At 64.3% G+C, this 25,950-nt stretch overlaps 1 protein-coding gene across 2 annotated transcripts; it reads left to right on the top strand.

Annotated features, from left to right (window-relative positions):
* Positions 1-4,381: 4,381 nt before the first annotated feature.
* TERT (telomerase reverse transcriptase) lies at positions 4,382-25,361 on the top strand. Of its 2 annotated transcripts, XM_059919203.1 has the most exons (16): positions 4,382-4,600; positions 4,706-6,068; positions 9,749-9,944; positions 11,147-11,327; positions 12,209-12,388; positions 13,019-13,177; positions 15,679-15,774; positions 16,280-16,365; positions 17,146-17,259; positions 17,675-17,746; positions 19,449-19,637; positions 21,110-21,236; positions 22,015-22,076; positions 23,003-23,127; positions 23,955-24,092; positions 24,567-25,361. In XM_059919203.1, the coding sequence occupies exons 1-16, from the start codon at positions 4,382-4,384 to the stop codon at positions 24,668-24,670; spliced, it is 3,411 nt and encodes a 1,136-aa protein (XP_059775186.1). In that variant the 3' UTR covers positions 24,671-25,361. The 2 variants fall into 2 exon arrangements, with proteins under 2 accessions (XP_059775186.1, XP_059775187.1); XM_059919204.1 differs by lacking the exon at positions 19,449-19,637.
* Positions 25,362-25,950: the final 589 nt, after the last annotated feature.

Raw genomic sequence — 25,950 nt, 5'->3', positions numbered from 1 at the left:
GGGAAGTCGCTGTGTGAATCGTAAAGCTCCACGAAAACGAAGACCGTTCTTCATGTTATTTATCTTTACCTCTAAGAATTAAACAACCGTTCCAATAAACTTGAGGCAGGACAAACCTCCACAAAATAGGGGCATAAAACACCCACTGCATGAGTCTGCTCCCGGAGACCCGCCCAGGCTCCTGACCCATGAACCCCATGAGATAATAAAACGGTTGCTCTGAGCCCGCACGTTGGAACAACGGGATCCTTGGACTCAGAGAACCTGGGAGACGGGACGGAGGCCGAGGTCCTGGAGGGCAGCCCTCCACCCAGGGTGGTTCCGGGCAGGACGGCTGCCGCCTCCTGCCTGCGTGGTCCCTGCCGCCAGGACCGTCCTCCTCGTCCTCTGCTCCGTCCCCTTCCCAGCGGGCCCCCTGGCTCTCCCTCTGGTGCCGAGAGGAGGTCTGGCTCCTCTGCCCCTCTGCTTCTCCAGAAAACACTTCCTAAATGCCAGTCCCTAAAGCTGCCTCGGCGATGTTCCCCCCGCCCCCCGCCCCCTTGGTGTCCAGCGTGAAGGGCAGTGCTCTGCCCATCATTTGTCTTCTCTGTTCCCTGAGCCAGACCCACCTCGGCCCACGTGCAGCCCTGCTGTCGCATCAGCGCCCCCTCCCGGGTGTCTCCAGCGCTGCTGGAGTCCAGGCCTCTCAGGACCCGTCAGTCCCGTCTACTCCCCGTCAGAGCCCCTGCAGGAAAATTCAGGGACACCACCAAGTGCAGGCAAGGGACCTCTCATGTGGCGCTGGTTGGGATGCAAAACAGAAAACTAGACATATACTCATGACGTGACCCAGCGACCGGACCCCTGGGCGTTTGTCCCCGAGCGACGAAAAGTCATGTAATTGTGTACACTATGTACAACAAACACCCTGTCTGCAGTCATTCATGGCAGCTGTATTTGTTATGGTTCCAAAGAGGGAAAAACCCAAATGCCCCTCAACAGGCCGCGTGGCTACATTAGCTGCCCATCCAGGCCTGGAATGCTGTTCCAGGATCAAAGCGGCAGACGATTGACACACACAGGAATTATGCTGAGTGGAAAAGCCACCTTGAGGTGACGTGTGATATGGTTCCATTTATGTAACTGTCTTGAAATGACACGGTTCAGCACAGAGTAGGCTAGTGGTCACCAGGGGCACTGGGAGAGGAACCCAGAGGCAGAGCCGCTGCCCTTGACAGCTGCACGCTCTGCTGCATTGAGTGTCGCGGGCAGAGGGATGGCTCAAGGACGCCCCTTCCTAGCCCTGGAACCTGGGCGTGCGACCTCCTACACCAGGGGCTTTGAGGCCGGGACACAGCCCGGACTAGCTGGACCCTGAGTCAATCGCAGGCTCCTTGTCAGGGTCACGGAGGGGGCCGCAGCCACAGAGGCAGAGGCCGGGGCCAGAGAGCGTGGCGGGTCCACAGGCCATCCCTCTTCTTCTCCCTCTCCCTCTCTCCCTCCCTCTCTCCCTCTCTCTCTCCCTCCCTCTCTCCCTCTCTCCCTGTCTCCTTCTTCTCTCTCTCTCCCTCCCTCTCTCCCTCTCTCTCTCCCTCTCCCTCTCTCTCTCCCTTTCCCTCTCTCCCTCTCTCCCTTTCCCTCTCTCCCTGTCTCCTTCTTCTTCTCCCTCTCCCTCTCTCCCTTTCCCTCTCTCCCTGTCTCCTTCTTCTTCTCTCTCTCCCTCTTCTCCCTCTCTCCCTCTCTCCCTTTCCCTCTCTCCCTGTCTCCTTCTTCTTCTCCCTCTCCCTCTCTCCCTCTCCCTCTCTCCCTTTCCCTCTCTCCCTGTCTTCTTCTTCTCTCTCTCCCTCTCTCCCCCTCCCTCTCCCCCTGTTCTTCTCCCTCTCTCCCTCCCTCTCTCCCTCTCTCTCTCTCTCTCTCTCTCTCCCCTCCCAGCATCTGGTCCTCAGGCCCCAGCACTGGGCTCGGGGCTGCGCTGCTGGCCTGCTTTGTTTTTACCCCGTTGTGTTCAGAAGTCTGCACGTGTCCCTACATTGCACTGCATCTGTTTCAGCCACCAACCTCCTCAGCTGAGACCCTTTTGGGTCCTGGTGGTGCCGTCCCACGTCTTGGCTGCAGATCCGAGGGTGCCTGGGTTGGGGGGTGGGCACGTGCATCAGGTTTGCCAGCCCGTGGGCATGGGGTGGTGCCAGACACGTCACTGTGGCCTGTCCCCCACCCTGGGCTGCCCTCCAGAGCCGGCCCTCCTGCACCCGCGGGGCTGCGGTGTCCCGAGGCCAGTGGCAGCGAACACAGGAAGCAACCGCTGCCCCTCGGACAGCCCTGCTCGGGAACCAATGGCTTAATCGTTTATTTAAACACTGGCCAGGGCTCCGGTCATGCCCGCTGGTTGGATTCTCTGGGACCCTCTTTCCTCCCTTTGCCGGGCTTCTCCCTCTTCACGCCTTGCGGTGGCTCCTCGCAGACGGGGGGTGATGGTCCACTGCCAGCCCTGCAGGCCCCCCACCAGCTCCCCAAGAGCGGCCCCGGTGTCCAATCACTGCACACGCTGTAGGAAACCTCAGTCGGGCTACTGTGTAATTAGCGGGCAGGGGGGGCTCTGTTTGCACCTTCAGTGACAAATGACACGTCAGTATTTGGCTCCTGGCCCAGAACCCACTGTTTAGGAATTTCCAGGTATGAAGTGTGAAACCCATCCATTGCCTTCCAGAAGTTCTAGAATCGGATTTTGTCATAAGCCAACAATATGAAATGTTTTCTGGGAACATCTTCATGTTTTACGATGCAGTGACTTAAGACCACCCCTAGCTTTCCAGAGACAGATTAACTGCACGTGTAATAGTGCACAGAGTATTCAGGAGATGAACGATTTCCATTCTCTCTAGGAAAAGTTTCCTCACTTCAACATGGTATATTATTCACACTGCTTCTGTTTCTTCTTTAACAAAAAAAAAATAAATTTGTTTTCCACGCTGGTTTCTCCAGTTTCTAGTTGTTGGAAAAGAACAAATTTCCCAAAGCCGCCCCAAATCCTCTACTGGCAGAAACAAGCGAGTCTCAGAGAGCTCGCGGTGCTCACGCAGTGGACTTCCAGGAGAGCCACCCTTCATCCCGAGGGTTACGAGCCAGGCAGACCAGAGCCAGCGGGATGAATGTGAGACGGCGTCGTCGACGGACGGGTAGCGGAGGCCTGTTTACGCCGTGAAGACAATCAATTTCTGACCATGCTTCTTAACGTTGTGAAAGGCTAACATTTGTTCAGCCGCTCAGTGTTTGCCAAACTCAGGTGCATCGTCCCCGCAAGCCTTCCAAGACCCAGAAGCTTCCCATTTCTTAGGACCCAACCTTGAAGGATCTGCAGCGTCTGGGCTTCGGTGAAACGTCATTAGGGTGACTGCCCTGAATTGTCTGGGTCGCATGACCAGCCGGTGTCAGAACTGTGCCCCAGGCCTGGGGAGGGTCTCTGCGGCTGGGCTGGAAGGCGGGGGCTCCTGCTCTTCCTGGGGCCGCGAGCCTGGGGGCAGGCCCTTGACCTGTCCAGTCTCACCTTCCTCCTGGTGCCTGTGGAGGAAATGGCAGCTCTGGGTATGGAGGGAGGCCATGGGCAGGTGCCAGGAGCCTGCAGGTGGTGCCCCGGGGAGCCTGCGGCTCCACTTCTCCCCTTCCTTTGCCCAACCCATCAGGTGCGTGATTAACAGGGAACTGATTTGAGGATTTTTGGTTTCGGTGGGGATCAAAGAAGAACTCAAAAAGAGAAACTACAGCCTGGCGTCAGGGAGACCAAGCCAGTGGGGGAAGTGGTGCTGCTGCCTGCTGACCACTGCCCGCCGACCGCTGCCTGCTGACCACTGCCCGCCGCCGGAGCCGGGCAAGAGCTCCAGGAGCCCCACCGCGGGCCGGTCCAGGTCCAGGATGCGCCTGCTCCCTTGGTTTCCCTAGGCCCGCCGGGCAGGGGCGGTGGTCCATTCTCTCCCTTGCACATCATTACACATTCGCTGCCATGAGCCCCTGCTGGACCCCAAAGCATCCCTCACTGCCCGGTCACGGCCCACGTGAGAAAGTAACACACCAGAAGGACCCGCTCCGCGGGGACGCAGAATGCACCAGGTCCCCCAGGGACCCCACGTTATGGTCCCCTCCCTCAGTACCATAGAGTCTCTCCTCTGTGCGACCCTCGCAAGACCCCTGCGCCCTGGGAGGGGGCACGGCGTGTGGGTGGGGACACTGCCCGGAGCAGCTGCGCGGTCGGAGCAGGTTTTCGTAGTACCTGGGCGCAAACACCTCTGGGGCCACACCCGCGGCCCGCAGGGTGAACCAAGGGCGGGGCTGCGGGGCTCCCGCGACCCCGCCCCTTCCTCCTCCCGACCCCGCCCCTTCCTCCGCGCGGACCCCCCTTGCTCCGGTGATGCCGCGCGCGCCCAGGTGCCGGGCGGTGCGCGCCCTGCTGCGGGACCGCTACCGGCAGGTGCTGCCGCTGGCCACCTTCGTGCGGCGCCTGGGGCCCGAGGACCGGCGGCTCGTGCGGCGCGGGGACCCGGTGGCCTTCCGCGCGCTCGTGGCCCAGTGCCTGGTGTGCGTGCCCTGGGATGCACAGCCGCCCCCTGCCGCCCCGTCCTTCCGCCAGGTGGGCTGCCTCCGGGGACTCCGGTCGGGCCCGCCGCGGTGGTGGTGGAGGGGGTGGGGAAGGACGTACCTGCGCCCCCAGCGACTCAGGAGCCCTCCCCCTCAGGTGTCCTGCCTGAAGGAGCTGGTGGCCAGGGTCGTGCAGAGGCTCTGTGAGCGCGGCGCGAGGAACGTGCTGGCCTTCGGCTTCGCGCTGCTGGACGGGGCCCGCGGCGGGCCGCCCGTGGCCTTCACGACCAGCGTGCGCAGCTACCTGCCCAACACGGTGACGGACACGCTGCGCGGCAGCGGCGCGTGGGGGCTGCTGCTGCGCCGCGTGGGTGATGACGTGCTCACCCACCTGCTGGCGCGCTGCGCACTCTACCTGCTGGTGCCCCCCAGCTGCGCCTACCAGGTGTGCGGGCCGCCGCTCTATGACCTCTGCACCGCCGCCGCGGCGCGGCCCACGCGACGCGCGGGCGGAACCCGGACTGGCCTCGGACTCACGCGCCAGGCCGGGAATGGCGGCGACGGGGAGGCCGGGGGATCCCGGGAGCTGCCGGCCAAGGGCGCGAGGCGGCGTCGTGGCGGCGCGGGGGGCCGTCCGCCTCCAGCCAAGAAGCCCAGGCATGGCCTGGAGCCCGAGCGGGGTACCGAAGGGCAGGCGCCCGGGGCCCACCTGGGCAGGGCGCCTGGGCGGAGCGACAGCGACCCCCGCGTGATGACACCTACCAGAGCCGCTGCGGAAGCCAAGTCTCGGGAGGGCAACGTGCCCAGGACCCGTCGCCCCTTCCCGCTGGTGGGCGGCGAGAGGGGTGTTCGCTCCCCGTCCTGGCGGCCGTCACATCCCCAGGGCGAGCCCGGTCCCCGAGCGTGGGCTGAGACCAAGCAGTTCCTCTACTGCTCGGGGAGCAAAGAACGGCTGCGCCGCTCCTTCCTGCTCTGTTCCCTGCCTCCCAGCCTGGGGGGGGCCCAGAGGCTCGTGGAGACCATCTTTCTGGGCTCTGAGCCCCGGCCCCCAGGGGCTCCCCGCAGGATGCGCCGCCTGCCCCCGCGCTACTGGCGGATGAGGCCGCTGTTTCGGGAGCTGCTTAAGAACCACGTGCGGTGCCCCTACGGCGCGCTCCTCAGGGCGCACTGCCCACTGCCGGCCTCCACCAGCCCGGCGGGGCCAGGCGATCAGAAGAGCCCCGGAGTGGGCGCCTGCTCCGGGGAGAGCCCAGCCGCTGTCCCCGAGGGGGACGCGGGCTCGCGACGCCTGGTGCAGCTGCTCCGCCAGCACAGCAGCCCCTGGCAGGTGTACGGCCTCCTGCGGGCCTGCCTCCGCCGGCTGGTGCCCGCCGGCCTCTGGGGCTCCCGACACAACGAGCGCCGCTTCTTGAGGAATGTGAAGAAGCTCGTCTCCCTGGGGAAGCACGGCAAGCTCTCACCGCAGGAGCTGACCTGGAAGATGAAGGTGCAGGACTGCGCCTGGCTGTGCGGGAGCCCAGGTGAGGACCCCGACCCCAGGACCTCGAGCGCGGCAGGGCCTTCTCCGTACCTCGCTCGGGGGCCAGGGGGCTTCTTGGTGGCTGGCTCCGTCTGAGTTCTCTGCCTCTGTCCCCCCGTCCCGTCCAGTTTGCATAAATCTCCCGACGTTCATGGGCTCAGGCAGGTTCTGGGCGCTGGGGAGGGGCGGTGAGCGGGCGGGACACGTGGTCTAGGGCTGCGCCAACAGACGGAGGTCAACAGGAGGTCCTGTGAGCGTGTCGGCGGGTCATTCATAACCCTTTTTGACGTCGAGGTTTATCGCCTTGGCATGGTGCCCCGCTGATAGAAATGGGGGCTGGGCCCAGAACCCCGTTTATGGGGTCGGGAGGTGAGGCTCCTGGGTCCCCCGCTGGATCTGGGCAGCCCATACGCGGGTCCGGATGTGAGTTCTAATTGTGCCTCCGCTAGGCCGGGGCCAGGCCGGCGGGAGGAGTGAAGAGACCGTGTCCTTGAGCAGGGCCCCGGCGTCACCAGGGGTCGAAGGGGAGCATCCGGACCCCGTCCGCTGTCCCGGGGCAGTGGGCAGCCGCTGTGGGCGCTGGCAGGACTTTTTCTGTGAAGCTGAGCCTGCGGTGTCCCTCCCACTGTGGTGTTCTGGGTTTGATGTTGGGCTTCCTCCGGCCCAGCCGCTGTCAGCCCCGCCTCGGTCAGCACCCTCCTTGTCAGGGCGGAGCCAGGAGCGAAAGGCCCAGCACCCTCCCTGCTCTCCCTGTGTTTGACCAGCCCACGCTCCTAAGATGATCACGACTTCTAGAAGGAAGTCATCTGTGAGAGCCAGGTTTGCCCCCCGCCTCCCCCGTGCGTGTGACAGTCCCCAGGTGGGGGCCCCAAAAATCGCGACTGTGGTGGCCTCAGGTGCGGCCGGGGCACGCCCTTTCTGGCTTCCCAAGAGACCCCAGGGGCAGGTGACGCGGACAGTCAGGGTGACCTTCAGCAACTTGGTTTAAAAAAATTTTTTAATTGTGGGAACGTAACATGAGACCTACCCTCTTAAACAACGCTGAAGCGGACAGCACGGTATTGCCCAGTGTACGCTCGGTGTCCTACAGCAGATCTCCAGAAACTTTGCATCTTGCGTGACTTTTACACCCCCTGGGCGGCAGCTCCCTGCACGTGGGACGCCGTGGATGAGTCTCCAGGAGGCGGGCTCAGGAGACCAGGCCCTCACCTGACTCCTTTGTGCTCGTGGGGCCCCAGCCCGCTTTGTGAAAGGCGGCTCTGAGTTCTGTGCTCTGGCCCCAATTTCAGACGGGGTCCCCGTGCCCCTCGAGCTGCAGGCACTGAGGAGGTGGTGTTTTCCCAGGCGGCTGGGCCCCGGCCCCTGGACCTCCCGGGACCTGCTCACCTGAGCTGCGCCCCTGGCCATTTGCTCCTTTCCCTGGCCTCGGCCACGCCTTCTGCCCGCTGGCTGAATAAATGCTGCTCTGAGCCACGGCTCTCCGGGGTCACCCCTTCCACCCCCTCCTGCCGGAACGCTGCCCCCTCCTCCGCGCCGGCCAGGCACTCCGTCCACAGCGCCAGCCTCCTCTGCCTCTGCTGAGGCCATTGCCCTGCCCGCCATACTGCCCACTGATACCTGTCAGCTCCCTGATGCCCAGCCCCGGAGGCCAGACAGCTGGGCTGTCCACACCTGGGGCCACGTGTCACTAGAGACGCCACCAGAAGGACTCCTGCTCGCTGCCTTAGCCTCTGGTTGGCCCGTCCTGTCCGCCTACATCCGACCACGGTTGCTTCTCCTGAGCTGTGGGGGGGAGCGTCCCCCCCTCCCGCCCCTGAGCCCCATGGACCTGAGGAGTGGCTGTGATGTCTCAGCGGGGTGGTGTCGGCCTCTCAATGTCCCCACCTCTCTCCTCCTCGGTCACCTGCCGCCCCTCCGACTCCCGGGCTGTGCGTTTCCCCAGCCCCGCGATAGCTGCCCCGTGTTTATGTCAGCCGCTTTTTGGTGTTTTCTGTTTCTACTGTGATTTCTCCTTTGATCTTGGAGTTATTTGGACGATTATTTTTTATTTTCCGAATGTGTGGCAGTTTTAAATTGCCTTTTACTGTTGATTTCTGACTCAGCCATGTGCAGGTCCGTAGGACCACGGTGGCCTGGAGCCCGTGGAGACTGGCTTGGTCTCGTGTGCGGCGTTTGCACTAACGGTTCCCGGGCGTTCGCAGGCCGGGGTGGGTGCTGTGGTCACCACATCAGGTGCCGCGCAAAACGTGTGTCCTTCCAGATGCCGCGACGCTGAGGGTACACGGCCCCCTGGGGTGGGTGTGTCCTTTCCTTCTTGTCCCGCTGGTCTGCACAATGGGTTGTGTTAGCTGCAGGCACATTTTAGACTTACTCTTCCTCATGAATGTCTAGTGGCTCTTTTTACTGTAAAGTGTGTTTACCTGCCTTCCCGTTGGTTAGTATTTCCCGCTTGTGTCGTTTTTCGTTAGTTTTTATCTTCAACCTGTTCGTAACCTATGAGGATACGTGGTTTAGGTGTCTTATCAACAGCACTGAGCTGACGTTTTATGTTTATTTTCAGTCCATTCTGACAGTCTTTACCACTTACCTGGAGTAATTTTTTTTCATTTTCTGTGATGGTAGGCGAGTGTGGATGGATTTTTTTCACCTTGCAGTTTGTCCCCCTCTTCCGTGTTGTTATTCCTTGTTTCCTGATGTGCATTTTCTCACGTGTGTGTGCGTGCGTTGGTTTTGCTTCCAGGGTTAGCTTTGTATTCTCCACTTACCCCCTCTGGGTGGTTGGTTACCTTGGGAACCGTGTAAGGGCTTTGTGTGTTGGAACCAGATCACTCTTGAGCTGTTCCCTCCACTAACCCAGTTGTGTCCCAAGTTAGATGCTGCTGGTACTGTTTCTACAGTCGATGTTTATGTAGCTTCATCCCCCCTTCTCTTCTCCTTGCTCACCGTTCATTCTCCTGCCCCAGACCTGCCTCTGGGGCCCCTTTCTTCTCCTCTGTGTTTTTTTCATGCCGGTTACGGGTGGTAAAGCCCCGGCTCTGTCTGCACTGAGGCCGCCCTGGCAGCCTGGTGACAGCTCTCGAGATGCACCTCTGCTGGAGATGTTATCGAGTGCACAGAATAAAATGCAGAGGACCGCAGGGGAGAGCGCTCACCTTGGCCCGTGGCTGGGTCCGGAGCCCCGCGGCGTCGGGCATCCCTCGGCGTGTGGCTGCGTCTGCTCGCCCGCGGTGTTCAGCCTGGAAAACCCCAGGCATTTCTGGCTCTTGCCACCCCGGGGGCGATGCCTGAGACTGCACGCCAGCCCCCACCGCACGTCCCCCGTGTGGAGCGCGGTGTCTGCTTCCTCCAGCCTGTGCGTAAAGGGGACAGAGGATGAGGTGCCACATCATCACTGCCCAGTGGAAACAGAACGTGAGCTACATACATTTTAGATTTTCCGTAGCCCCAGTAAGAAGGTAAAAAAGGAAAGGTGAAACTAACTTAAAGACATTTTTTATCAAAGCCCAGTGATCCAGCATCATCACTTTAACATGCAACGGGGGAAGCGTCGTTGCTGAGATACCCGCGTTCTCCTCTGCCCGAGGCGCCGAGTCGCGGCACGTGGGCTGCACGTGCAGCCGTCCAGGCCCGAGGGGCCACTCAGGCAGCACGTGGGGCGAGCGCCGGCCTCTCTCCTCCCAGGGGCTCGCTGCATCCCGGCCGCCGAGCACCGTCTGCGCGAGGCCGTCCTGGCCAGGTTCCTGTGCTGGCTGATGGGCGCGTACGTGGTCGAGCTGCTCAGGGCATTCTTCTATGTCACGGAGACCACGTTCCAGAAGAACCGGCTCTTCTTCTTCCGGAAGCGCGTCTGGAGCCAGCTGCAGAGCATTGGCATCAGGTACGGCCATCGGGAACCACGGCCTCTCCCTGCCCAGGGCTCCTCACCCAGCTCCTCCAGGGACCCCGCCCTCGGCACGGACTCCTGAAACCCCCTTCTTACCTGAAAGCCGGGGGCTTGGGCTGGATGGCCTGTGGGGTCTAGGAGTCTGTCTGGACTGAAACAGTACGGGCGGGCCGCTTACTTCCCCCTGGCACGTGGGCCCGGAACTGTTTAATCCGCACAGAACAGATAGGATGACGCGCGATGACAAACCCGCCTATTTGACGCCGTGCAGTGGGGCGCGTCTGGGGCAGAGGCGTTGCCGTGAAGCAGGCCTCCCGGGGGCTGAATGGCCGTGGGGTGGCCGTGAGCTTTGTCTCAGTTGCTCACTGACTGTCTTATGTCCATTTTGAAAGACTGGGCAGGTGTCAGCTGGATTGGGATCCAGCCAGGATGGATGGGGTGACAGCTCGAAAGCCACGGGCCGGGCCTGGCCGAGGCACCCGGTGTCCGAGGGCTCAGCTGTGCATCTGCGCCAGAGCCGTGCCCTGCGCCCTGCGTTAGGACGTCTGTGGAGGGAGCCGGGCCGGGGTCCCTGAGTGCACGTGCTGCGGCCCGTGTCCTCCTGTGTCTGGTGGGGGGAGGCTCTGGAGGCCTTCATCGTGGTCTTGAGTGAAGGCGCCCCGTTTAAGTATTTCACGCCATGTGATCCAAAGCGGCCGTTTAGGCTCTCCTTGTGGGCCCCTGGGGCCCGACCCCTGCCTGGTGGGGGTTTGAATCCCACGACGGGCTGTGCTTGGACCCACGCTTCACCCCTGGGGCCACCGGCCCAGCCAGCATCCTCACCCCAGAGGCCAGGAGGCGGGGGCCACCCAGGCCCTCCCTGTGGGTGGTTTTGGGCCAAAGGCTGAAGGTCACAGGTAACAAGGAGCTGGCAGGCCCATGGGGGACAGTTCTGTTCCTCGGGGGGTACGCTGAGCAGTCCCTGCCCATTCTGTGTGGAGGAGGGCGGGGTCTCTGGCCCACGGGTCCCGGCCTGCACCAGCCAGGGCTCTGTCCGCCGGGAACCGGGTGTCCTGGCCCTGCCGAGGAGGGGCCTCCAGCAGGCCCCCGGCCACCCCGCAAGTCTGGGGCGCTGGGCATGGGTTCAGCCGACTTCTTGGGCGCTGGTGGCTGCCATGCTTGCCCGCCCCGGCTTCCCATGGGCACCTCTGTTTCAGACAACACTTAGAGCGCGTGCAGCTCCGAGAACTATCCGAGGCAGACGTCAGGCGACACCAGGAGGCCAGGCCGGCTCTGCCGACGTCCAAGCTCCGCTTCGTCCCCAAGCCCAGCGGGCTGCGGCCCATCGTGAACATGGGCGACGTCGTGGGAGCCGGGAAGTCGCACAGAGACAGGAAGGTCACCGCTTGTGCCGCTTTTAGGCAAAGTGCATTTGAACCCCAGGCCTGGTGGGTGTAGTCAGAGTCTCGGGGGCCAGCAGCCCCGGTGAGGCCATGGAATGGTGGGGTGCCGTGGATGGGGGTTCCCGGGCCCAGAGAAGGAGCTCCCGGGAAGGCCAGTCCTGTGAGGTGCTGGATGGGCTCCGGGAACCGTCTGTGGCCCTGGCGCCTGGAATCCTCCGGGCGTGGGGTCGGTGTGCTCTCCGGGGCAGAGGGACCACACGATAGCTGTCACCAGCCTGCCAGGGTCCCGAGGACCCCCGTAGGACCTCACCCCCATGGTTAGCCCCCATGACTGCTCTCCCTGCCACGGCACCTCTGCCTCACCAGCAGCTCTGACCCCTTCCATGCGCCTCCCTGTAGGATTTGGGGGTGATTTGGGGGTGATTCCACCGTTAGTGAGAAAGAGAAGCTGTCGCTGCTGATGGGGGTTTGGTCCATGAGCGAAGACAAAGTGCTCACCCAGTGGGGCTGGGGTCCCCCAGGAGGTGGTGCCCCCCTCTCCGCTGGGGCTGGGGTCCGCCAGGAGGCAGCACCCCTCTTCGCTGGGTGGGGGGACCAGGTAAGTAGAGGGGACCAAGGGTGTAGCTAGTTGCATTTTTCCACACGTGCTGTCCGTGACCCCAGGACGGGTCCCTGGGGAGACCCTGGGGTCTGGGGTGGGCGTGGGTGGGGCAGCCATCTGGCCCTTCGGCGGTCCGGGGTAGGCGGGGTAGGCGAGGGTGGCAGCGGGGGCGGCACAGAGCGGGGGCCTGCCTCTCCCAGGGGGCTGTCTGACCCCACATCCCCTTTGTCTGGGGCCCCTCTGGTGACACCGCCCGTCCTGGGCTGGGCCTGTAGGTCCAGCATCTCACCTCCCAGGTCAAGACCCTGTTCGCTGTGCTGAACTACGAGCGGCTGAGGCGCCCCGGCCTTCTAGGGGCCTCCGTGCTGGGCATGGACGACATTTACAGGGCCTGGCAGGCCTTCGTGCTGCCCCTGCGGGCCCAGGGCCCGGTGCCCCCGCTCTACTTCGTCAAGGTGGGCACCCGATTCCCACCCCCCACCAAGGGAACCAGCCCTGCAGGTGACCCCTTGCGTCAGGCCCCCGCCGGTGTGGGGAGTGGCCAGCCTTTTGCAGTCCCGTGTTTGCCAGAACGAGTCACCCCTTGGTGGAGCTGCGTCCGTGTCCCACAGATTATCCTGTGAACGGGAGGGCAGGGGACCCCATCTCCATTTGAGGGTGTCTGGCTCCCAGGGGCAGAGGCTTTGTGCCTTCCCCTCTGGAGTGGACTCCGTGACTGCACCTCAACTCCATGGGAGCTCCTGCCCTCGGGGTCCCCTTCAGGGAGGGAAACACCTGCTCAGGCCCCAGCGCCGGGTGCCCTGGTACCCTGGTCATCCGCCAGGGGCCTCCTGGTCCCCAGCCTGCAGCTCAGAGAGAGGGGCGAAGACCCGCCCTGAGGGTGCTTAGAGTCCGGGGGAAGTGGGTGTCTCAGCGAGAGCCCCTTGGGGACGGGGACGGGACAGTGTGAGGGGAGGTCCAGGGTCTCCCCAGTCCCCTGGTGTACGATTCACCCCAGGGTTTGCTGACCGCAGGTCAGAACCAGAAGGACCCGGGAACTCGGGGCCCAGGTGAGCGCGTCCTCAGGCACTTCGGTTCCCACGTAGGTGGACGTGGCGGGGGCGTACGACGCCCTCCCCCAGGACAGGCTGGCGGAGGTGATAGCCAACGTGATCCGGCCCCACGAGAACTCGTACTGCGTGCGCCAGTACGCCGTGGTCCAGAGGACTGCCCGCGGACACGTGCGGAAGTCCTTCAAGAGACACGTAAGCCCCACGGGGGGCGTGTTCGGTGCTGCGGAGCGCGCTCTGCGGGAGGCGCATGCGCCGTGGCGGTGGCGCTGGGCGTGCGCGGCGAGCCCCCTCACCCCGCGCGCGGTCGTCATCCTCACTCTTGGTGTTCCCGTCGGGTCCTGTCCTCCCGCTGCCCCTTCACGGCCCCGGGGCCCCGACTGCACACCGGGCTGAGCAGAGAGGAGGGACCCTGGTGGCAGCAGAGCCACGCGTGTTTTCGTGGTGTCCCAGGGGCCACGCAGCAGGGCCGCGCGTGCGCCATGGGAGGGGAGGTGCCACAGGGCGCCTCGCCCGGGGCTCCTGGGCCGCGCTGCTGTCCGTGTGTGCGCAGTGGGGGGAGGGTGGAAGGGCAGCCCCTCGCCGCAGCCGCCTGGGGCCTCCGGCCCAGGCAGGGCTGGGAGGGGACGAGGGCATTCGGTTGACTCCGAGGCCATCAGGGTGGGGGGTTTCCTAGCGCTTGTCGGGAAGGCTTTTGGACCACCTCCCCACCCCACCCCGGCCGAAACAGCGTGTGTACCGAGGTGGGGGGGTGTGTGGGAGTTCCCCCAGAACTTCTTGGAAGAGGCGCGTGTGAAGACCCCAGGACAAGGCGCTGGTGAGCGTGGTTTGCGAGTCCTGAGTGTGCGACGCAGGGATCTTGGGTTTGTGGACCGGGATGAAGCCGCCTCCGCTTCACGGTCCAGAACAGCAGCGCCCGCGGGACTCCCTCCCGCCCCCGGGGGCCACCTCTCCTACCCCGAGCACAGCGACACGCTCGCCTGTCTCTAACTCTGTAATGTGAAATCAGGGAAACCCTGCTCTCCTGTCCGGTTTCCGCCGGGTCTGGGGTCCAGCCGCCCAGAGCACAGCCTCTCCCTGTTCCGTCCGCGGACGCCGTGCGCGGTGAGGTCTCACCTTCCGCTGGGTGGGCGTTTGCCGGTTCCCCTTTGGACATGAATGAGGCCGCTGTCTCATCTCCATGATGTGCCGTTTGGGAAACAAAGCCCTCGTTGCCGTGGGCGGATTCCAGGCTCGTGTAGTTTTAGGAGATGTTGCCCAAGAGGTTCCAGCGCGGCTGCAGGCGCTGCAGGGGGGCCCTGGCGGCGGTATTGGCGGTACCGAAGGACCAGGGCTGCAGCTTGCAGCCCGGCCGCCCGGTGGGGCAGCGCAGCCCTGTCTGTGGAACTCGGTCTGGGGAGATCCGGTTCTGGGCACCTTGTGTACCGGCCACGTGGCTGTCCTCTCATGGGGCGCTGCTGCCAGGCTGTCTCCTTGGTCGTCCATCTTAGGGGATCTTCCCACGTTCTGGGGACAAGTCCTTGGGCAGCTGTGGGCTCCCAGGCGCCTTCTCGGCCTGTCTCGCCTTTTCTTTTGCAAGTGGAGTCTCCACAAACAGATGCTTTTGTCTTGATGGATCCAGTTTATCCGCAGCTTGGGGCTGAAGCCGTGTTGTGCTTGAGCGGCCCACGTGCCGGGCTACCTGACCTTGATGCTCCTTTAGAATGTTTCTCGTTAGAGCTGCGGCATTCAGCCCAGGGTCCGTTTTGAGTTAACTTTGGCGCTGCTGCTTTAATGTGTTCTGTCTCTGCCGGAATTTGGGCGTTTACAGACCTGTCTTCTGGTTCACTCGCCTCCTCTTTTCTGTCTCTGATTTTAAACCCATTTAGAAAATTCTTAATTTTAGCCAGCCTATTTTTCAGTTTTAGAAATCCATGTGAATTTTCTCACAGATTCCAGGGCTCTGGTTACGTCCTCCATCTTTTTCTTTGTTTTGTTAGCAGTGTTATCTTGAGTGATTTTAAAATTCCAGAAACTCGATACCAGCTCGCCTGCAGGCAGGTTTCTGTCGCGTCTGTTTCTGCTGTTTTGTGGGTGGTTTTGGCCACACAGGCCTATTCTATAGCTTTTGGAATTTTATCACGGTGTGCCAGACTTTGTAAATAGGGATTTTAACGTAAGGGGTTTGCGAGCTTTCCTCCAGAGTGGATGGTATTTTCCTGGCAGGGGTGGAGCCGTGACCTTAGTCCTGCGGGGCCCATTCTAGGCAGTGTGGTGCCTGGTCTCCCTCACTTGGCCCTCCCCCAGTGGGGTCCCCTCGGGGCTGGGCGTGGCTCCGGGGGCGTGTGTTGAGGGTGCTCTCTCTGCAGCCCCTCCCCCGGGACTGCCCCTCAGTCCCAGCTGCTTCGTGGCTCTGAACCCCAACATCTTCAGCCTCAGAGCCGCCACTTTCTGCTCGGGCTTCACCTCCCGCGGTGGATACAGGCCTTGGGGAGAAGTCGGGGTGAAGGTGGGATGCACCCCGAGGGCTGAGAGCCCAGCCCGCCTGCGTCCCGCCTCCCCAGCCTCCCCAGGCGGCCCTGCTCTGCATCTCATCCCTGGTCGTAGCGGCCAGGGCGGGGCCTCCCAGGCTCTGTTCCCCGTTCTGAGGGTGCCCTTGCTATCGGGGCTTGGGGAGGGGGGCTGCACCCGCCTCACCCCGTCTTCCCGGCCAGCAGGTGTCCACCTTCACGGACCTCCAGCCTTACATGAGACAGTTCGTGGAGCACCTGCAGGCGACCGGCTTGCTGAGGGACGCCGTGGTCATCGAGCAGGTCAGTGTGGGCGCTCGCTCACTGCTGGGTCCGGGGCAGCTGTGGGCACCCTCCGTGGCTGGCAGAGACTTGCACCCGCTTTTGGCCACGTTTTCCCTCTTTCTGGGCCTCACGCACCCTCTGCCGCCTGCCCGCAGCTCCTGTGAGATTTGCTGTACATCTTCGCTCTCAGTTTTGGTCTCGAGGTCACACGAAGGCCAGTCCCCTTCCTCTAGGAGGACAGAGAGGGTGTGCCCCGTAGACCCGCCTCGAGCTAGCCCATCGAGTGACCCGTTTCCTTGTGTGAGCAGGGTGTCCCCAAGCCATCGTTGCCAGCAGTGGGTCGGCCCTCGCGGTCCCCGTGCTTTGTGCACAGTAGTCTCGGAGCGACCCTGCCACCACGTGAGGCTCCCAGACACCAGGCGCCTTCCTTTGGGTCCGGGGCCCCCACCACGCGCCGGCCGGCTGGCCCGCCGGCTGGCCCAGGGCGGCGTCCACGCTGGTGAACGCCCGCCTGCCTTCGCAGAGCTGCTCCCTGAACGAGGCCGGCGGCAGCCTCTTCAAGCTCTTCCTGCGCCTGGTCCACAACCACGTGGTCAGGATCGGGGGCAGGTGAGTCCGGACCCCCCAGCTCCCCCTCGTCAGCCCCCGGACAGGCACTGCAGCTGTGCGGCCGGGTGACAGAGCAAGGCTCCCACAGTTGTGGGAGGTCCTCGCATTCAGAAGCCGGCAGATAATTGTTTTAACGTGTTTGGAACCAAACCGGCCTGGGCGAGTGCCTCTGTGAGACCCTGTGTGTGACCGAGGAGAGCAGTGGCCCTGGGGGCTTCGGGCTCACGGCCACGGTCGCTAGAGGTCAGCCTGGACTGTGGGGCCTTCTCGGAGGTCGTTAACCGTGGGCCAAGCTCAGGAAACTTTCTAGTTAAAGGGTGTATTTTCATTATCGTTATATTCTCAGTAATTACAACACTTACTGAAAGATAATTACGTTAAAATATTAAAAAACATGTACACCCTTGGGAACACACGTGCCAACTGCACAACAGGGCGAATTTTGACAAAGGGGACACGTCTGCACGTGCGTGTAAACGGCACCAGGTGGGAAGAGAACTTTCTCCACGGGAAAGGCCACGCCTGTGGCCCCTGGCTCCTCCCCAGGGGCACCACCACCCGCTGTGACCTTCGTGGAGAGGGGTCGTGCCACGTGTGACCGAGGCATGGCAGGGCCTCGCGGGGGAGCGTGATAAATCTTGATTCACGTTCCCCCAGGCGGGTGTGGCGTGGGCACGCGTGTGCATGTGTGTCTGTGCTCCACGTCTGTGCATGTGTTTACGATATGAGCATCAGGCCCACCATGGCTGGCCCACCTTCTAACCACGTCGTGCCCCCCAGGTCCTACGTCCAGTGTCAGGGGGTCCCCCAGGGCTCCATTCTGTCCACCCTGCTCTGCAGCTTCTGCTACGGAGACATGGAGAACGAGCTCTTCCCCGGAATCCAGCGGGATGGGTATGGACCCCTCTGTGTTGGCGGATGTTGCCTTGCTTGGGGCCTGTTTGTATTTTTGGTCCTGGATGTAGACGGGGCCTCAGCCTTTCTTCTCGTAACGGCGCACAGGAGGTGGTCAGCAGGCCTCAAGCGGGGAGTAAACGTGGCTTTCTGCGTGGCCGGGGCTTCGGACCAGCGCCAAGCTCGTGTGCTTCCGGCCCGATTGCAGGGCCCTTGCTCGGCACCCCCAGCTGGAGCCGAGTCCCACAGAAACCAGAGGCTTTGGTTAGACTCTTTGGAGGAGGTCCCTTTATCCGTGTCCACGTGAATTCAGACTTTAAATTTTTCAACGTTTGCCCCCGTGGGAGGACGTTGCTGTGGGCGTAAAGCAGTGCGTTCAGGGTCTCCCCTCATCTCGGGGTCAATCCGTGTCCAGGGTGCTCCTGCGCTTGGTCGACGACTTCCTGCTGGTCACCCCTCACCTGACACGAGCCAGAGCCTTTCTCAGGTAAGGTCCCCCACGCGTGTGTCTCTGCAGGCGCTTTTTGGCCCACGTACGACGGATGGGACCTGTGTGCGAACACCCGTGCTCCCCACGCATCTGCGCATCTCTGGGGAGTGTCACGCGGTGCGGCCCCGCGGCTCTGAGAGCCCAGAGCGCCGTTGCTTCCTCCTGTCGCTGGCGTGGCCGTCAGGACGCAGGTGCCACCCGCAGGAGCACAGCTCAGGCAGCGGGGCCGAGTCCGCAGAGGCTCCTTGGAGGTTCCGCGCCCGTGATGCGCTGGTGGTGGACGGAGCAGAGGCTGTGCGCTGCGCACCACGGGGGACGGAAGAGAAAAGGCCTGCGCGGCTCACCTGCGGCTTCCCCGCGGAGAACATCTGAGAGAGCGGGGAATTCAGACGTGTCAAGAAGGAGGGGTTACCAGGCATGGGGATCGTGCCCAAAGTAAACCCGGCACCTGGGACCCTTTGGGCTGCGGCCGCAGTGCCCCATCTGTCCCGGGAGTCTGGGGGCTTGTTTCAAAGCGTGGTTTTCCAAGGGAGGAGAAAGTTCAAAACTGAGCCCTCAAGGCGTCCCCGCCTGACACTTTGGTCACTTTGGTCGCTGGGCTGCCTTTGGAGAAACCCACCTGGACAGCACCCGCGTATCCCGTGTCTGCCTGCGGGGTACCCCAGGCTTGAAGCCTGTGGAGTCTGCCCGCTCTGATGCCCTGGGGCTCCCTATGGCAGCCCCAGCACAGGACACTGCAAACGTAAACTCGTCAGTTAAATCCAGTGTTGCATCCGGGTCCGCACGGGAACCGGCCACAGTTGGAGGGCTCAGTGGCCACACGTGTCCAGTGGCCACCAGAGGGGACAGCGCAGAGGTCGTCGCCTCCGTCATGGGAAGTTCTGGGGGCGGCGCTGCTCTGTGGTCGTGGGGCAGGGAGGTAGCTCTGAGCGTGCCCGTCGGGTCCCACCAGGGGGCGCAGCAGACAGGCGCGCGTCCAGGAGACGTCCTGCAAGGAGTTGGCTCGCGTGATGGTGGGGCTGGCTGGGCAGGTTTGAAACCCGGGGGCGGGCGGCAGGAAGGGCAGGTGCTGGGGCTGCAGTCTGTGGGCGACCCCCGCCGTCAGGACACCCCCGTTTGGCTCTCAGGGCCCTTCCCCGATGGGTGAGCCCGCCCCACTCTGGGAAGTGGCCTCCTGTAAAGCCGGCTGGTTGCAGGTGTCAGCCCCACCTACAGACCCCCTGGTCTTACCCAGACTCGAGTTTGCACACCTGGGGACCGCAGCCTCGCCAGGTGGACACATCAGCTGGCCGTCACAGAGAGGACCCATCCCTCGGACTCTGCCTGCCCTCCGAGCCCTGTGTCCCTCGGGTCCCAGCTGGCTGCCCAGCTCAGTCGCTCACCCGTCTTACCTGGAGGGTCAGCCCGGCATCCGCTCGTCCTTCAGGACTGGCCCTTGGGGCTTCCGTGCTCCCCTCCCCTGCTGCCTGCCTCTGCCCTTGCTGGCCTGGCCACCCTGGCCTCTAATCGTTGGCACTTGTTTGCCCAGAAGCCTGGAGGCCAGGGCAGGGCTGTGTCCGGCCTTCCTCGCGTGCCCGTGGTCCCAGCCCTCCATTCCCCGCCTGCCTCGCTGGGCTGTTAGGTGACGTTGACCCGTGCCTCCGAGACCCGCGGGTGGCGTCCCCTCCGCCCGGTGGCTGACGTGGCCCCCCTGCTGCAGGACCCTGGTCCGCGGCGTGCCCGAGTATGGCTGCTTGGCAAACCTGCAGAAGACGGTGGTGAACTTCCCCGTGGAGGACGGCGGCCTGGGCGGTGCGGCCCCCCTGCAGCTGCCGGCGCACTGCCTGTTCCCCTGGTGCGGCTTGCTGCTGGACACCCGCACCCTGGAGGTGCGCTGCGACCACTCCAGGTGAGCGCCACCGCCGCGCAGCTCCGTGCGTCCTACTCCCGCACGGCCCGAAGCCCCAGGGGGTCAGAGGCCAGCGGTGGGCACTAGGGGATGGGCTCTTTGGGGGAGCAGTTTTCTGGGCGCTTTTTGGGTTTTTGCTTTTTTTGGCTGCGTCGGGTCTTGGTTGCGGCACGCGGGATCTTTCGTTGCAGCATGCACGCTTCTCTAGTTGTGGCCTGCGAGTTTCTCTCTCTCTAGTCGCGGCGCGTGGGCTCCGTAGTTTGCGGCATGCGGGCTCTCTCGTCGAAGTGCGCGAGCTCAGCAGTTGTGGCGCACGGGCTTAGTTGCCCCGCAGCATGTGGGATCTTAGTTCCCCAACCAGGGATCGAACCCACGTCCCCTGCATTGGAAGGCAGATTCTTTACCACTGGACCACCAGGGAAGTACCTTCTGGGCATTTTTGATAAAAGGAAATGGCGTGGCAGACTCGGGGGCACGGCATGTTCCACCGGGAAGTGTGTGGATCTGAACCAGAGCTTCCAGAACCTGCCAGGCAGGGGTCCCCGTGGTCTCACTGGGCACCAGGATTCGTGGTCACCTCTGGCCCGTCGGGGAGCAGGGCTGTCGTGCGTGTGGCCTGCTCTGTTCACAGTGTCTTGGGTCCCTGCCTCGGTTGGCTCAGGCTGCTGTAAAAAACACCACGGACATTTCCGTTCTCTCGGTCCTGGAGGCTGGAAGCTGAGGTCCAGGTGTCGCAGGCTGGTTTCTCCTGGGGCCTCTCCTGTGTGTGCGTGTGGACGCAGCTGCTCCCCAAGGCCTCACACGGTCACCCTCTGTGTTCAGCGCCTCAGTGTCTCGGGACACCAGTCCCATTGGATTAGGGCCCCACCTTTATGATTCCATTTTGCCTTAATCACCGTCTTAAAGGCCTTATCCCTAGACAGTTTCGGGGGCCAGGGCTTCAACCTGTGAGTTTGGGGGATGCAGTTCGGCCCCTGACAGCCCGTGCCCCCACCTCCCCCACACTGAGCCTGAGAGCACGCAGCCCAGCCTCAGGCTTTGCGCAGACGGAGGGACTCACGATGCACGTGGACACAGGAACCTGGGCTCTTTCGTGAATAAAAAGCGCAGGTGTCAAGACGGTGGTGGATGGGCGTGCCCGTCCTGCGCTGGTAACCCGGTTCTGCTGGAGCCCGCGGGGCTGCAGCTGGTCCTCCTCCTGGGGTGCTCCTGGGAAGACGCAGGTGCAGACGCGTTCCTTGCGCGGTTCACGCGTCCGTCTGCTGCTCCCGCCGCCCCCTCTCATGTCCGGGCACCGACCACGCCGGTCAGTCGTGAACTGTCCACCAGGTTGTCTGGCTCCTCATGAAGCCGTGACCGGTTGGGGGACGGGTGCCCGTTCCGGCCCAGCGCAGCTGATGGGCTGGACGTGTGTGGCGGTCAGAGTGTGAAGTGGACACACGTGTTTCCTGGAACCCCACGCTGTCTCACAGTTACGCCGGGACCTCGATCCGAGCGAGTCTCACCTTCAACCAGGGCTTCAAGGCTGGGAGGAACATGCGTCGCAAACTCTTGGCGGTCTTGCGGCTGAAGTGCCATGGGCTCTTCCTGGACCTGCAGGTGTGCGGGCTGTCCATGGGCGGCTGGGGCTGCAGAGCGCAGAGGGCAGCTGGCATCACCTGAGGGTCTGCGCGCTTCGTAGATCCTGGGGGGTCGTGTGTGTCTGCTCTTGTGTGCGGGCGCGTGCATGTGTGTGGAAGCACGTCAGGCGTCACATACGTGTGCGCTCACGTGTACGTGTGTGGGAACGAGTGTACCTGTGCGCGCTTCATAGATCCTGGGCGTTGTGTGTGTGTCTGCTCTTGTGTGCAGGCGCGTGCATGTGTGTGGAAGCACGTCAGGCATCACATACGTGTGCACTCACGTGTACGTGTGTGTGAACGAGCGTGTGCCTGCGAGTATGCGCAGGTGTGTAGTGTGTGTGGGTATGCATGCATGTGCCTGTGTGTGCAGGTGTGCACTGTGTGGGTGAGTGTGCGTGTGTGTGTCCCGGGCCCCCGGCCCTCACCCTGCCGCGTGGCTGTCCCGCCATCTTCGCCCGGGCCCCTCCTCACAGGCTGTGGGGCCCAGGACCGCTGTGGCCTCAGCGCTGGAGCCGCGGGGCCCAGGCCGTCGTCCAGCCGGGCTGGGCTCTCCCCCCTTGTCCTTCCCGCAGGCCTGACTCCACCGCAGCCGCTGAGGGGCCCCAGTGAGGACCTGGCGGGTTTCACGGGAGAGGCTGATGGATTCTTATCGAGATGGTCCTTTTTCTTGTTCTGTTTGATGGGGCAATAAAGCAAAAGACAGAAACTCAAACGCCAGAGGTATCGCCAACATTTCTTTTTCCTTATGACTCCAGGTGAACAGTCTTGAGACAGTTTTCACAAATGTTTACAAGACATTCCTGCTGCAGGCCTACAGGTGGGTGCACGGGGCGGCTGCCCTACGAGGGAGGTGGCGGCCTCGCCCTGGGGGGCACGCTGCCCCCGGGCCTGCGAGGAAGCAGCGTCCGTGTCTCAGCAGCAGACACCGCCTCTCCGCAGAGTCCTCGTCAGCTCTGGAGGCGCTGCTCCGGGCACCAGACGGTGCTGGGAGGCCAGAGCGGCCCGGGGTGGCCCGAGTGCCTGTGCCGGCCCTTCCTGCAGCGGGAGGAGGGCTGCGGGGCGGGAGGAGGGCGGCCACGGGGCGGGAGGAGGGCTGCAGGGTGGGAGGAGGGCGGCCGCGGGCGGGAGGAGGGCCGCGGGGCGGGAGGAGGGCTGCCGCTGGGCGGGAGGAGGGCCGCGGGGCGGGAGGAGGGCGGCCGCGGGCGGGAGGAGGGCTGCGGGGTGGGAGGAGGGCGGCCGCGGGCGGGAGGAGGGCGGCCGCGGGCGGGAGGAGGGCAGCCGCGGGCGGGAGGAGGGCTGCCGCGGGGCGGGAGGAGGGCTGCGGGGCGGGAGGAGGGCTGCCGCGGGGCGGGAGGAGGGCGGCCGCGGGCGGGAGGAGGGCGGCCGCGGGCGGGGGCGGGTAGGAGAGCAGAGGGCCAGTCGGTGCGCAGGAGCGTGTGTGGTCCCGAACCCTCAGGTGCCCCCAGGAGGGACGGCGGGATGCAGCTCCCGGTCAGTCCAGCGACTCTTCCGGAATGTTCCCTGCCCTTGGGTGGCTCTGCGGCCCCCCTCCGAGAACCAGGGCCGGGCAGGTGACCGTGGAGGCCGGTGCTTGTCCGTCTTGGGGAGGTGGAGCCCGCCCTTCGTTAACCGTGCTGGCTGGCCTCGGGGACCCAGAGGCAGGCTCGCCGCCCGCGGTCTCCAGGGAGCCCTGCCCCGGGCAGCCTGGGGAGGCTGGGCCCCTGACAGAGCTGACACCCCCAGGTTCCACGCGTGCGTGCTGCAGCTCCCGTTTCAGCAGCCAGTCAGGAGGAACCCCTCGTTTTTCCTCCGGGTCATCTCTGACACCTCGTCCCGCTGCTACGCCCTCCTGAGAGCCAGGAATGCAGGTGTGCACAGGCGACCAGGGTACGGCTGGCGGGCCGAGGGATCGCCTGGGGTGCTGGGCACCGGGGTCACCCCCACGCGCTCCGTCCTGTGCCAGTCCCGGGTCCCTTGTGCCCCGCGGCCACCGCAGCACCTGCCTCTCCAGCGGCCACAGCGGAGACGGGGCGTCGGGGCGCCTTTAGCTTGCTAGCAGCTCGCCGCCGTCCGCCGCGTGCCTGGAGAGTGACGTGGTGCTTGGGGGCAGCTGGTGGCCCCCCCGGCTCGCTCCGCCCGCTCCCGGGCAGGCCCTCCTCCCCTGGGGCTCTGGGCGCTTGCGTCAGTCCAGGCCAGGGTCCGCAGGAGGCCCTGGGCCAGCCCTGCCCACCTCAGGGAGGAGCCAGGGAGGGGCACCTGCGCCAGCCGCGCGCCCATCTGCTTTGGGTTCACCGCCCCTGGGCTCGGCCTCCTCCGGGGCGTCCCCACCTGAACGCTCCCGCTGGAGCCCCTGCGTCTGCACCTGCGGCCTCGTCCTGGGCGTTTCCGATCTGTCTGAGGTTCAGGCCGTGCGTGTCTCTGAGGTCCTGGGTGTAACAGGCTTTGCCCTTCGTCACGTCTGTTTGTGGAGGTTTCTTGGAGAAGTTGAAGAAAACGTCTCAGTTTTCAGAATTCCTTGGTGCTCGTGTCGGGGTGGCCCCTGAAATGAAGTGGCCAGTCTCCCCGCCGCCGCCCCCAAGACCCCACTCATGCCATCACCCCCGGCAGGAGGGCAACGTCTGGGGTCCCTGGTATCCCCGGGGAGGAGCGCTGGGGCGGGGCCGGCGGGGCCTCAGCCTCTCCTCGTGTCCCCCAGGGATGTCACTGGGGGCCAAGGGCGCCTCCGGCCCGTTTCCTTCCGAGGCCGCGCAGTGGCTCTGCCTGCACGCCTTTCTGCTCAAGCTGGCTCGTCACCGCGTCACCTACAGCTGTCTTCTGGGGGCGCTGCGGTCAGGTAGGCGTGGGTGGAGTGCAGAGCGCCCCTTCGTGAGGTGCAGGCCCTGCCCTCCGGTGTTGGGGCCCCTCCGTGTCTGAGGGGCAGGCGGGCGGGTCTCGGAGCCCCCAGGTGAGGGGTGCGGGTGCCCCGGGGGTTACAGGCCCCCTCGCTCATCCAGGGGCCTGGCATGACCACCTGGGTCTCGCCGCCTCTCTGCCGCCCCTTGGGTCCCCGTCCTCCGTCTCCCCTGCAGCGCCCCACCTGCGTGTCCTTCCTCGCACCCCCGACCCAGGTCCCCGTCGGGCCTCTGCCTGACAGCCCCCGTGCCCCCTCCTGAGGTGCCCACCCCAAGCCCGCCTGCACACGGGTGCTTGGCAGTGTAAGTGCCTGCTGGCCTCAGCGGAGCCCCGGGCCCCGGGGAAGGGCGGTCTCTGGTTCCTCCGGGGCGTGGCCGGGGGGTGTGGTGGTCTGACTTCGGTCACTGCCTTGCAGCCAGAGCCCGACTGTGCCGGCGGCTCCCCAGGGCCACTCTGGCCGCCCTGGAGGCAGCAGCCGACCCGGCCCTGACCGCGGACTTTAAGACCATCTTGGACTGACGGCCAGCCCTGCTCACAGCCTGGGCTGGGCTCTGGAGCCCTGTGGGAGGGGGCCAGCTCCACAGCGAGGCCTGGGCCCTCCCCCGAGACCCCGGGAGGGGTCGGCCCCCAAGTCCTCAGGGAAGCAGGGCCCACGCGCCGTGGCCTTCTCATGACGGGCTCCGTTGTCCAGCTGTTGACCACCGGGAAGAGGCGGGTGGGAGAGCCGGGCATCGGGCGTCAGGCGTCTGGACGGGGCGGGGGGGACCTTTGTCACCCCCTTGCCCTCGCTGCAGGGGCTGCCCCGGTCTGGAGCGATGGCACATGTGTCCCCGAGGGCACGGGGCGGCACGTGGGGCTGAGTGGTGGGCGTGGGCTCCTTCCTGCTGACCTGTGCAGTCAGTGCCCAGCTCAGCCGTTCACACCCACCTCGGGAGCAGTGCCTGCCCCGGGCGCCTCCGCTGGCTGCATCCACGGTTCACGCCCCATGGTGCTTTCCCCAGAAGCGAAGGGCCCAGTCAGCTGTTGAGGCCCGGTTCCTCCCGGCCCCGCCCTTGCTCCTGACCTCGCCTGTCCCTAAGCTCTGGACCCTTCCCGGCCGGTCCCCTCTCAGCACACGGCCCGGGTCATCCTGACTGCGCTCCTGCACCGCCTCCTGCCCCGCCCCCGCCCTGCCACCCCAGTGCAAGGAGCCTTTGCTGATTGTTTTCACAGCTTACAACTGTTCTCTCAATGTTTGTATTAAAACGCGTACTAGTAAGTATTGTGTTCTGCAATTATAAACACGTGCACCTGTTGGGGTGCGAGATACACGTGGGTCCTCGGCCTGGCGGGAGTCGGAACGGGGTTCCTGGGGTGGGGATGTGGAGGGAGGGGCGGGTGGCTCAGCGAGGGCGCTCCCACGGGACCCGGCCCGGCACCCTCCGCTGCCTGCAGCCAGCTCTGGCCAAGCTCCGTGGACACGTGGGAGAGGATAGACAGGAAAGTTCTGAGGACGTCAGGTTTCCTCCTGAGCATGTTTCTCCTCTGCCCGTTATCTTCTCAGTGGACCATGGGATTCTCCTCTTTCCAGAGGGCTCTGTGGAGTGGGCAGCAAGGGCCGTGCACACGGGGGTCCGAGTCCGGCCCCATCTCTCCCCCAGGGCGCTTGTCTCCTCACCTCCTGTCCCCGTGTGCTGGACCTGGGCAGGTGGACGTGCTCAGGCAGGCAGTCCCTGGCTGTCCACCTCGTCTGCCCCCCTCTGTCATCTGGGTGACCTGTGTGCCGACCGCTGTGGGGCTCCTTTGGTCACATGCTGTCA

Source organism: Balaenoptera ricei, chromosome 3 (assembly GCF_028023285.1).
Source record: "Balaenoptera ricei isolate mBalRic1 chromosome 3, mBalRic1.hap2, whole genome shotgun sequence".
NCBI lineage: Eukaryota > Metazoa > Chordata > Mammalia > Artiodactyla > Balaenopteridae > Balaenoptera > Balaenoptera ricei.
The sequence above is the reverse complement of the archived record's forward strand: the minus strand, read 5'-3'. Positions and strand labels throughout refer to the sequence as shown.